This window comes from Zalophus californianus, chromosome 10 (assembly GCF_009762305.2).
Source record: "Zalophus californianus isolate mZalCal1 chromosome 10, mZalCal1.pri.v2, whole genome shotgun sequence".
NCBI classification, from domain to species: domain Eukaryota; kingdom Metazoa; phylum Chordata; class Mammalia; order Carnivora; family Otariidae; genus Zalophus; species Zalophus californianus.
Window position 1 is genome coordinate 64,003,222 of NC_045604.1, and position 13,367 is coordinate 64,016,588.

At 38.3% G+C, this 13,367-nt stretch overlaps 1 protein-coding gene across 2 annotated transcripts in view; it reads left to right on the forward strand.

Moving 5' to 3' along the window:
- The window catches only part of DESI2 (desumoylating isopeptidase 2), a 45,990-nt gene that overhangs the window by 19,119 nt on the left and 13,504 nt on the right, over window positions 1–13,367 (forward strand). For both annotated transcript variants that reach the window (XM_027611623.2, XM_027611622.2), the window contains exon 2: window positions 11,134–11,206. In XM_027611623.2, coding sequence (XP_027467424.1) covers window positions 11,134–11,206 — 73 coding nt within the window. The remainder of the gene's footprint in view (window positions 1–11,133; window positions 11,207–13,367) is intronic.

Below are 13,367 nucleotides of genomic sequence, written 5' to 3' on the forward strand. Positions count from 1 at the left end.
GTCTTCTAAGTCTGTACACATAGTCAGTCAGTTCTTACACTCATCCCCTGGGGTAAATGCCATGTCTCATCCCCATTTTATAAAGAAGGATGGAAAAGAGAGCATCTTTCCCCAGGTCGTGCAACTGGCAAATAGCGAGGCCAGAATTTGAACCAAGGCATTCTGGCTCCAGGATCTGAATTGGAATCAAACACTTTTTGAGACTGATTGGGTACCTGAAACAGGTTATGTGTATGTATAGGAAGAAACCAAGGCCAAGAGCTCCAGTCTCCTGACACTCAGCCCACTGTCTTTTCCACTTTAGTTCAGATGCTTCAACTCATGTGAGTTGTCATAACTTGGATCGACCTTTTTTTATCAGAGCCATGATCTCTGAAGGAAAGTTGAATATAACAGAAGCCACGTCCTTGCAATCTAACCCGGAACAGAGGAACACGGTGGGCCTTCCTGTTAGAGGCTGAGGGAAAGAGAGCCTTCGAGTCAGCGGATAAATGATATCCTCAGTGTAGATGATTTAGTGGGTGGTTGCTGTGGGGACGTGGTGGTGACTTTGCTCTCGTGTCGTGGTTTGAGAGAGACGATCTTGTGGTAGCGCCTGGCAGGCTTGTTGTTTTCCTTTGGTACGTTAGGAAGGGCTTGAGAAGAATCGAACAGTAAATTAACTTTCAAATGCAGACATCTGATTTCTCATGGAATCTGCTGAGGGACTCTCTTTCTCAGCACTGGGTAGACTGGGAGATCTAGGCACCTTTAGGGGACCTGCCCCTCACGTGCCGTGTCCTTTCTCTGTCACTCAGCCTGGCCTCTGACGGCGGGCCCCAGTGTCATGCCATAGAACTCTGGGAGCCACGGTTCTCGAACCAGCCAGAGTGTTAGCTGTCCTCTTACACTTGCACCAAGCTCTAGGAACGGAAGCAGGCTTCTCCAGGTCCAGGGAAAGGCTTTGGGATAAGACCGCTCTGCATTATCCATTTTCCCCAAGTATGTCATTGTAGACTTTGGCATCTGCTACTATTTAGACAACAAAATCAGTGAAAGACGTATCCAGCCACAATTCACAGAAGTCTCGCTAACATCCAATCGTATCTAATTCCGCAGCTTGTTCTGTTTGTTTGTTTTCCATGCATGCGTGTTCTTGGCTGGGATTTTATGTTGCATATTTATATTTTTTCTTTTAGAAGATGTCAGTGTTTTATGGCGTTCTGCAAAAGCAGGAATTTCCACATAGGTTCGAGAAGCTCTGTGGAGCTTCGTAGGGATTTTCACCACAGAGACGCCATGCGATGTGAAATGTGCCCTTGAATACTTTTTTAAAGTAAAGACAAAGGACAGAAACCACATTGGAGAAGCGCTGAGGAACACAACCAGTAATTTCAAAACTCTTGAGAGGATAGCTGTTAAATCACTGTGAGGGAAGTTTGACAACTGAAATCATTCAGTAAAAGGCTCCGTTGCCACATAGGTTTTTGTTTTTTTGTTTACAGTTACGTTACTGAATCCCCACTTAAAACAGGCACTGTCCGTATTGTCTGCAAAGCCTAGGCAGCACTTTGAGGCCGAAGGACTCACCAAGGCCCGCTGACCTTGAACTAAAGGCCTGGCTTCCCCCAGCTGCTTGGCCGGTTTTTCAAGATCCAGCCTTTTAGGCATGTGCTCTAATAATAAGCATGGAAGCCCGGACAGGAGCAGAAACACTTGGAGGGCATCTCTCTCCACGACCGCTTCTCCCTGGAAGGCTTTACCGTCTTTTCTTCCAAATTCATTCAGAAAAAGAATCACACCAAAGAAAAAAACATCAAATCTACGTCATAACGTAAATTCTAAAAATTTTGGCAGCAACATGCTGCTGTTGATATGTTCATTCTGGTAGCTGACCCAGAATACATCTATTTGGAGTTGGGTTTTTTCTGTTCTCGATGTGTTATTTGTTTATAGCTTGGTTTCTACGTGTTTTTGAAGGCAGCTGTCTGGAATTAGGAATGAAGTCTGTAATTTGAGAAGTAACCTATTTAAAGGTTTTTGAGTGGAGATAAGAGTTCAGGAACTAATTGGACCATCTTTGTTATTAGAAAATGTTTTAGGGTCGCTGGTATATTTTTAACTGGTTCTTTTTTAGTTTCTTTGGGGTTTTTTTTGGTCAGAAGTCCCACATTCATTATCTGTATATTGTTTTTCACTCGTAGAAGAGTTTGTATTAGACCATTTATTAGATTAAGAACAGGGAAATGGAAACTTTTTTCTTCATGAATTTCTTGGTTTTCATTTTGCTAACAGAGGGAAAATTTTCCTATGATGACAGATTTCCTTACTTTTTTTTCAAAGGAGCTAAGTATGTATTGTATTTAAAGGAAGATTTATCCCTGGGGGACACATGCTATTTATAGAACAGTTTGTGTTTAAGTTTGCCAACTATAAAATGATAGGCTCTTCTGCCGTTTGCATCAAGTTAGTACATCCTTTATTCCTACCATTTTTAAAACGGGTTTTTAATTCACATGCCATACAGTTCACCCTTTGTGTACAATTCAGTGGATTTTAGTGTATTCACTGAGTTCTACAGCTGTCATCATGGACCATATTAGAAATTTGTCTTCACCCTAAAAAGAAATCCCATCCCATTAGCAATCACTTCCATTTCCCTGCAAACCTCCCAGTTATAGGTAACCACTAATATACTATTTTTTAAATTTACCTATTCTAGGCATTTCATGTAAACGTAATCATACAGTAGGTGGTCTTTTCTGACCGAGCATAATGTTTTCAAGGGCCATTCATGCCGTTGCATGCGTCAGTACTCCATTCCTTTTTATTGAGAAATAATACCACATTGTATAGATAGACCAGACCCTATTCAGTCATCAGTTGGTGGACATTTAGATTGTTCCCATTTGTTGGCTGTTAGAAGTAATACTGCTAGGAATGTTTTATTGTTTTCAGATGCAGAGTTATATTCTTTTGTTAAATATATCCCTAAATATTTTTTTGATGTAACTGTAGATGGAATTTTCTTAATTTCATCTCTGTATTATTCATTGCTAGTATACAGAGATGCGATTGATGTCTGTGTATTCATCTTGTATCCTGTAATCTTGCTGAACTTGTTTAATAGTTCTTTAGTGGACTTCTTATCATTTTCTATATGCAAGAATACATCATCTGCAGATAGAGATAATCTTACTTCTTCTTTTCCAATCTGGGTGTCTTTTATTTCTTTTTCCTCTCTAATTACCCTGGCTGGAAATTCCAGTACAGTGTCTTGGAAGTGGCAAGCGCAGACATCGTTGTTTCGTTCCTGATCCGAAAGGGAAAGAAGGGAAAGAAGGCCTTATGTCTTTCACCATTAAGTATGACATTAGCTATGGGTTTTCATAGGTGCCTTTTCCTTATATTCCTAGTTTGTTGAGTGTTTTTATCATGAAAGAGAGTAGGATTTTATCAAGTGCTTATCTGCATCTAATGAGATGATCATGTGGATCTTGTCCTTTATTCTGTTGGTATAGTATATTACATTAATTGATTTTTTGACTATTAAACCCATCTTCCATTCCTGGACTAGATCTCACTTGCTTATGGTGTATAGTCAGTCCTTTTTATATGTTGCTAGATTCAATTTGCTAGTGTTTTGTTGAGGATTTTTGAGTAGTTTTCTGTAGCTTTCTTGTGATGTCTGTCTGGTTTTGGTGTCAGGTTAATTCTGGCCTCATAGAATGAATTGGGAAATGTTCCCTTGAGTAGTTTGTGAAGAATTGGTACTGATTATTGTTTAAATATTTGGTGGAGGGGCGCCTGGGTGGCTCAGTCAATTAAGCATCCGACTCTTAATTCCAGCTCAAGTGATGATCTCAGGGTTGTGGGATGTATCCCCACGTCGGGCTCTGCACTTGGTGGGGTGTCTGCTTCTCTCTCTCTCTCCCTCCCTCCCTCCCTCCCTCCCTCCCAATCCCTCCCTCCCCCACCCCCTCCGCCTCTCCTCCCACTCACGCACGGGCTCTCTCTCTCTCCCTCTAAAATAAATAATATTCTAAAAGTAAATGTTTGGTGGAATTCACCAAAATCATCTGGTCATAGTCTTTTATTTGTGGGTAGTTTAAATTACCAGTCTATTCTCTTTTCTTTCATCCTCATTTTTTATAGATCAATTCAGATTTTTTATTTCTTCTTGAGTCAGTTCTGGTAGGTTGTGTCTTTTCAGGAATTTGTTCATTCCATCTGTTATCAATTTATTGGTATATGATTGTTCATAGCATTCCTTATGATCCTTTTAATTTCTGTAAGGTCCGTAAAGCTGTGTATTCATAGATTTCTAACTAGTAAATAGTTACCCTAATCTCACAAAGAAATTAACTCTAAATTTGGGGGCTTTCTAGGGGTGGAATATACAAAGAAACATGAAAATAAAAGAACTATTGAGTCCCTCATTGTTACTGCTAACAGTGAGTAAGTAGCACCACCATTAATTCCTGCCTGGCACAGAATATTAAGACACAGACTTTGGTGGGGGGTGGGGGATGGTGTTGGGAGGGGGGCTTCTGCTTTTTAATACAACCCAAAGGAATGTCTCTGGGTTAAGACAGCCTTTTCTTAGCAACTTCTAGGCTTCCTAAAACCTTGAACAGAAACATCTGACCAGATTGTCCAACTTTGCGTCCAAGAGTAGAGGTGGATGCTGACACTTGCAAAGCTGTCAAGTATTCGTTTTTCACTGTAGTGCGTCAGCACTTCATGAGAAATCTTGTATCGATCAGGTCTCATTATAGTGAATTCCAAAGGACCAGCCAAATTTTTGGATACTACTTTTCTCTCTCATTTTTAAGTTTTTCTAATTTTAACGATTTTCCAACTCAAAAAATGTGTCACAACATACCCTTTTCTTTAGAATGTAAAGTCTTGAATACAGGGAAGTTTAAGACTCTAAAGTAGTAGAGTTACATACCCAGGCAACTTAAAGGAGTCCTAAGCATGGGAGAGATTATTTTCATTTGTGGAAGAGCAGAAAATAAAAGATTTCTGAGTTCAAGATCCCCACTCTGAAGTGCATTCCCATCGTCACCCTGGCCAAAAATCACTGTTTATATATGATTTTTAGTTTCATGAAAACCTTTCTGTCTCTTAACAAAACATTTAGATTCCCATTATAGAAATTTATTATAAAAGCACTTTTGGAAAACTAGTGTTCAACTAAAAGATAAATTGTTAAAGTTAAGTGATATTAGACATTAAATGGAGATAAAGTCTCAGTTTTCTAAGAGTTTAAAACCTTTTGATTATTGTAGAGAAGCCATTTTCGATATATGTCTTTTTGGAAAATATTCTTTATTTTGGAAGAGAAGCTCACACTGTAAAAAAGAGAAAAGGTCACCTTTAAAGTAGAGCTGTCCGCATCCAGAACAAAAGCCTGTTGGTGCTGTTGTTAAGGAAATCAGCAGTATACAGACCAAATTATTGGTTGCAAACAGTATAAACAATGGAATTTTTCAAATGGAAAAGGCAGTTTAAGTCGAAGAGAAGTTGGCTGCCAAGGAAACCACTAACTGGAAAAAGACTAGCAAAATTTTTATGCACACTAGCATGATCACCTTGTGGTATTTTCTACTCTCTTCCTCTGAAAAGGGAGAGAAAGTAGGAGGGCAGCAAGGAACGTGGAAAAGCATCCTCTTCTGTTTGTAAGGAGGCGAGGACTAGATCATTCTCTTCAGTTCCCCCTAACTTTTTATTTTGAAAATGTTTATGACTTAAAAAAAAAAAACTTGAAAGAAGAATACAATCTGTATGCTCTTCACCTAGATTCACCAGTTTTTAACCATATTTGCTTTCTCATACCCTCTCCTACGCGTACATTCACATTCACACCCATACAGAAAATAAGTCACAAACGTTATAGCATTTCATCTCTAAATACTTCAACATGTTATTTCCTGATAAGACATTCTCTACCTAACCACAGTACTGTTATCACACCCAAGAAATTTTCCATTGATTAATATTTCCCGTAATAATGTCTTAGGGAGAGGGGGATTTAACCTGAGATCCAGTGTTCCTTCGTTGCATTTAATTGTCATAATTTTTTCATCTTTAAAGAATAGCCACCCTTCTTTTGACTTTTATGTCACTCTTTCTTAAAAGACCAGGTTACTTTTCTTACAAAAAGCCCCACAGTCCAGACTTACTGATTTTTTTCTTATGGTTATATTCTGTTAAATGCATCTGACAAGAAAACTAACAAAGGAAATGTTGTAGCCTATTTTATCACATCGGGAGGCGCATAACATTAGTTTGTCCAGCTATCAATGACACTCTGTTTAGTCATCTACATAGATGATATTCACAATTTTTTTTCATATTTTCAAAGGTATCTTTTTTCCTTATAATGTAGAGAAATGTGGGGTTCAGTACTTTGAGACCATGTGAACATTGTTCTCCTTTTTCTCAAAGATCAGGAACAAAACCGGGATGCCCACTCTCACCACTTTTACTCAACATCATTTTGGGATTCCTGGCCATAGCGATTAGGCAAGAAGAAGAAATAAAAGGCATACATATTGGTGAGGAAGAAGCGAAACTGTCACTATTTGTGGATGATATGATACCATATATGGAAAACTCCACCAAGTAACTGTTAGAATTCAGTCCCGTTGGAGGATACAAAATTAATATATAAAAATCAGTTGTGTTTCTATACACTAATAAAGTATCAGAAAGAAAAATCAAGAAAACATCCCATTTACAGTTGCATCAAAAAGAATAAAATACCCAGGAATAAATTTCACCAAAGAGGTGAAAGACCTATACACTGAAAGCTATAATACATTCGTGAAAAAAATTGGAGAAATAGAAAGCAAGCTTTTGTCCTCAAGGACTGAAAGAAATAATAACATTAAAATGTCCCTACTACCCAAAGCAATCTACAGATTCAGTGCAATCCATATTAAAATTCCAGTAACATTGTCCACAGAACTAGAAATAATTCTAAAATTTGTATGAAACCACAAAAGACCCTGAATAGCCAAACCAATCTTGAGAAAGAAGAACAAAGCCAGAGATACCACTCTCCCTGATTTCAAACTATACTACAAAGCTATAGTAATCCAACAGTATGGTATTGGCATAAAAACAGACACATACATCATTAGAACAGAATAGAGCCCACAGAAATAAACCCATGTGTTTTTGGTCAATTGATTACAACAGAGGAGGCAAGAATAGAGATAGGGAAAGGACAGTCTCTTTCAACAAATGGTTTTGGGAAAACTGGACAGCTACATGCAAAAGAATGAAACTGGACCACTATTTTATACCATATACAAAATCAACCCAAAGTGGATTAAAGGCTTGAATGTAAGACCTAAAATTACAAAACTCCTCAAAACATAGGAGGTGATAAGCTCCTTGATACTGGGTTTAGCAGTGTTTTTTTTGGATCTGACTCCAAAGGCAAGGGCAACAGAAGCAAAAATAAACAAATGGAACTGCATCAAACTAAAAAGCTTCTGCTCAGTAAAGGAAACCATCAACAACATGAAAAGGCAACCTACTGAATAGGAGAAAATACATGTAAATGGGCAGATGATTTGAATAGACGTTTTTCCAGAGAAGACATACAGGTACATGAAAAGATGCTCAGTATCACTAATCATCAGGGAAAGGCAAATCAAAACTACAATGAGATATCACCTTACACCTGTCGAATGGCTGTTATCAAAAAGGCAAGAAATAACAGGATGTGGAGAAAAGGGAGCCCTCTTGCACTATTGGTAGGAATGTAAATTAATGCCACCACCATGGAAAACAGTATGTAGATTCCTCAATAAATTAAAAAGAGAGCAACCTTGTAAGCAGAAGTTCCACTACTGGTTATCTATCAAAGGAAAATGAAAACACTAATCCAAAAAGTTGTATGCATTCCTGTGTTCATTGCAGATTTATTTACAGTAACTGAGATAATGGAAACAACCTGTCCATCTGTGGATGAATGGCTAAAGAAAATTTGATTGATTTATAGATAACTCAGCCATAGGAGTAGTATTATGTAAATACTACTCAGCCATGAAAAAGAATGACGTTACTGTTTGCAGTAACATGGATGGACCTCGAGTGTAATATGATAAATGAAACAGGCAGACAGAAAGACAGTTACGGCATGACCTCATTATGTGTGAAATCTAAAAAACGAAACAAAGCTCACACTCATAGATACAGAGAATAGAGTGATGGTTGCCAGAGGGGAGGGTGATTGGGAGTAGGAAGGCAGAATGGGTGAAGAGAATTAAGATGTACATACTTCCAAGTTATAAAATAAATAAGTCATTGGGATATATTGTACCGTGCAGGAAGTGTAGTCACTAGCACAGAATTAACATTGTAAGGTGATAGATGGGAACTAGACTTATTATGGTGACCATTTCACAATGTATGTGAATATCAAATCACTGTATTCTACGCCTGGAACTAATGTAACATTGTATGTCAATTACACCTCCATAAATATAAGTTTTTTTCAGATTTTTCAGGTAAAAGTTGAAGCATCCCCTTTCTACTGTTCCACTCCCTCCCCTGCTATATCTGCGCCCCTTTCCCAAACTGTTAACAGTTCCGATCTGTAGCCTTCAAACTTTCTTTTGCTGTAGTTGATGGCAGTTTTGTTGTATTTTTCCATATTTAGCACCAAATATACACAAATGGCATATTTATTTCTTTATTTTGCAAATATGCAAATGTATCATACTTGGTGTTTTACCTTATATGTCTTAGGTATCTTTATGTCCATGTGTATCGAGTTGTAGTTGTACATAGCTACTTTTTTAGTAGCTGGATGATAGTTCATAATACAGATTTACCGTAATTTAACCATTCCATTACTGATATTTGTGTTGTTTCTAGGTTTTCAGTATTATAGACAACTGCAATTAATATCCCAGAATATGTCTTTGCATATGTTTATGAATTTCTGTAGAATAGATTCCCAAGAGTATAATGGTTAATTAACTGTTATTGATTCACACTTCAGTGGGAGCTTCCTCACACCCTTACCAACACCAGCAATATTTAGCAATATTTTTTATATTTGCCAATCTGATGGATGAAAAAAAGACTGGTAGCTTACTGTTTTCATTAGTATTTTCTGTTTACTAGTGAGAATGTTAGTTCATGTTTGTTAACCACTAATTTCTTCTATGATTGCTCACTTGTCTACGGGGTTTGGTTTTTTTTTTTTTTTTCGAAGATTTTTATTTGAGAGAGAGACAGAGATAGCAAGAGAGAGCACACAAGTGGGGAGGAGAGGGAGAAGCAGGCTCCCCAGTGAGCAGGGAACCCAAAGTGGGGCTCCATCCCAGAACCCGGGATCATGACCTGAGCTGAAGGCAGACGCTTAACCGACTGAGCCACCCAGGCGCCCCTGTGGGGGTTATTTTAATGGAGCTTTTGTATACGGTATCCCTTGCTGTCTGAATTTTTGCTACCTAAACTGTGGAATTAAGTAGATTGGATACAGTCTTGAGAAATCCCTTTTTGTATGTACTCTCCCTCCTGCATCCAAAATCAAATCAATTCAGATAAAAGCATTCCTAACTTGCCATCCAAATTCAGGCTGTCCAAAATTAGGAACCAGACAGAATCTGGTAGAGAGCAAGACGTATTATCATTCTAGACGTATTATCATTCTGATCTTTTCTTCCCTGTGTCTTGTTTGTCTTTTGATGTTGTTCATGTGGTTTTACACAATAAAAACTTGGAAGTGTTTGTTGAGTATCTGTGGTTTTCCTGTAGAAATTCTCGGTTTTGCTTTACTTAGGTCATCTTTTCCCATCCAAGAAATCTTTTTTTTTCGTCTATTTTATTTTCTTCTCTATGATGATTCTTAGACACACCAGAATTTTCAGATACATGAAATATATTTTTATGCATGAGTTTTGTCACCACATTTTTAATAGTTTTTCCTTTATCACTAATCATAAACACCACCTTTATCATACACCAGATTCTTACACATGCAAGGATCTGTTCTAAAGCCGTACCATCCTGTGAATGAGCGTATTGATATCTAGATGAGAAAGTTCCTTGTTCTTTTTCAAATATTTCTTGTTTATTATTGCTTAATTTTTCTTCCAGGTACATTTTAGGACAAAATAAATTGACTTTTACCATTTATGCTTCCTCCAGCAATATACGCAAACATGCACTTCCCAACGTCTGGCAGAAACTGGCTAGGGGTCTGGAACCAAGGCTGTAAGACTTGAATAAACCCAGAAAAATTAAAGACAAATTATCTGTCCTCTAACCTAGAAGAAACTTAATGGTGACACTGTTAAGTGTTGCCTAAGTGTTGGTTTAATGAGCTGTTGACTCATTTACTACTTTCTTCTAGGTAAACCCTCTCCAGTCCTCCTTGCACCCCCTCCACAGTCACCCCCAGATATTCACATCATGATGCTGGTGCACCCTTTTCGCCCTTCCAGACATTTCTCCCCATTCCCCTCCACTCCACCACAACCCCCACATTTTCTATCTGCGGAAATCTCATTTGTTCCTAAAAACCCAATTCAGATACTACCTTTTCTGGGAATGTTAACTGCATGTCAATGGTAAGAAGATTGTGGTAGCCTTTGTGCCTCATGTGATTTGTTCCTGTATTATCGTCATCAAACGTTGAGCTGAATTAGGACATACATACCATATATATGTCTTTTCCAAACGTTTTTGAAAAAGAGTACAATATCCCAGTCCTCGGGGAGCTCACCAGAGAATGAAAGGGAAGGCTTAAGGTAGAAGAAAAATAGATGTAAAAGCATACATTATATGTGATTTTTTTTTTAAAGTCACAGAGCTTTTATATCCATTTTTTTCCCCCAACCTGACCAGGTTTAGATTTTATGGCTTATGCTCTAAGCCTTTACAACTTGAGGCAGTCATTTTGACCCAGGAATGCATTCCACGTGGGATGTCATACAAGCAGAGGCGCAGAGATAGGACCAAATGAGCCATTTTCGTTGAGTTTGGGGCCGGAAGGAAAAATACTACAAGATGGAGTTTGAAAGGCCTAAATATTCTGTGGAGGATGTGGGGGCAGCAGTCTCCTCTCATGTGGAGTTAAATGGTAAATGGACAGATACTCTGAATCTCTTCTTTTTTTCCTAGTACTGGATGAATGAATACACCTCATCCATCGGAATTGGCGTTTTTCATTCGGGAATTGAAGTATATGGCAGAGGTACGTGTACACACAGTCTAAATAGACTTTCTGAAGATTGTTCTCTTTCAAAGGACTTGCAATTCATATCCATAGCTCTGCCTCTTTTTTCAGCTGCTTCCATACTTTATTGCAGAAAGTAGGAGAAAATCTTCCCATATTTGTTTACACTATTTTGGGAAAATGCCTGGAGTTGAATGTATTTGGGGAGAAAGTACTGTAGTACATGACCATACATTCATGTAGTTATCTTTTATTCCAAATACAGGGTCTTAAAAAATATTTACCTTTTGGGATTGTTTTACCATGACAGTTTTGTGCTAACAGATACTGGAGATGCTAAGAAACCTTGCACGTTGAAAACCAGTCATTATGGTTGGAGATGAGTTGGTGCTAGAGTGTCAAACTTGAAATACCAATTTCCTGAGGGAATTTCAGTATTAAATTTTTTTTATAGACTTGCAAGTGTGTCATTACAAAGTTTAAAAATATCACTGAGCAAATCCCGCCCTTGATTACATCTAACTTTTTGCTCAGGAATGATGGCCTTTGTCATTAACTCAGCCCTTTTATTCTTCGTGGCCCTTTATTATAAATATGACAGGAGCCACTCAAACCAAGCAGCTTTGTTTTCAGCAGCTTTTTCCTTGGTTCTAATTCCCACCGTGGGTGCAGGATAATTTCCTCTGGATCAAACTATAAGCAATAATGGTCTGCATAACACAGACCACATTGCCAGTTCCAGCAGGGTTGTAGGAATGTATTATTTTGCATCATAAACTCACCCTGTAGCAGAAATGTCTTTTATTTGCCTCAGCCAGGCAGTCTTTGTACAAGACCTCTAAGAACATGTGATTGCAGTCTACACAGAGTAACCCGTGGAGGCTACAGACCAGCTTTTGCGAACACGAGGAGAAGGCTCATTTCCTCCTATGTGTCAGGGTGGCGTTTATACTGTCCCCTCCTGACATTCCACATTAGCTGCTTCTGGCTGCAGCATAGCATAGAAAATATTCGCTATAAAGATCCACCACGTAAGCTCCGTCTTACTGGAAAGGCTACATCTACCAAATAACCCCCCAAAGCAAGGAGGCTCCTGCCGAAAGCGTTAGTGGCCAGTGTTGCTGCGGGTGGCATCATCGTCTGTGGGTTTGCTCCCTTGTTTGATTTGGCTTTTGCCAAAGTTGTGTGTGTTCCTTTTTAACTGAATTTCTGTAGTGTGTTACAGTCTTTTAAGTGCCATGCAGTTCTGAGCCACATGATCATGCTGCTGTGACGTAGAGAAGGACATGGAGACATGTGGCAGTTTCTCCATGTTGCAAACGAAGAAGCCCAAGCTCAGCTCTGCTGACAGTCCTACTACTAGTTAATTGAACGAGGACTTGAACCCCAGTGTTCTTACCTACTAGCCCAGTATTCTTTCGCCTGTCTAATCATTGCTCCCCTCCATAAAATGATTTAGGAATAATTAGAAACATGGTCAATATCTTGCAGAAAGTGAATGACACTTCTTGAATAAATGAATAAATGGCTTGACAATTTTTCTTGCTGGAATTGAGGAAGTAAAAAATGTAAACATTATCTTTCCATATCTAACCTGATTATCTACAGTGTTTTATAAAATCCTATCATTAAGGTAATTTTTACTGTTTCATAATTGAATGCCAGATGCTTTATTTCTTATCCACGTCCTTGCTTTTTCTCTGGAAGGTCTGGATCAAAAGTAAACTTGGTATCTGCCTTATTCTTTGACCTTTCATGATTATATTTAATAAATTTTAAGCAATGAGATTAATTTAAACATTTGTAATTTTGAAAATAAGTCCACCACAATTTGCCACTTCAGTATCTCCTCCCATTAATTTTAGTTCCTTCCTTATCTGAAAGCACTCTCTGCTTCTGTTCTGGATGAGAGTTGAGATCTCGTGAGCCAGTAGCACAAGTCGTCCGCTCCTGGCTCAGAGATTTGCTGTGGAGAGTGTGTGTGAGTAGGTGTATGTGTTAATTTGGCAGCTTATTTTTTCTTGAATGAGGGGAATGGAATTCAGTTTTTCAGGCTTGCTAATGTTTCACTCTTATTCAAAGATAAACCAAGAGTCTTCAGCCCAGGAGCCGTGCAAAATTATTGTTGTTAGACAGTTTTTCCAGTAAAGTGTAAGTTTAACATTTGATCACTTTAATT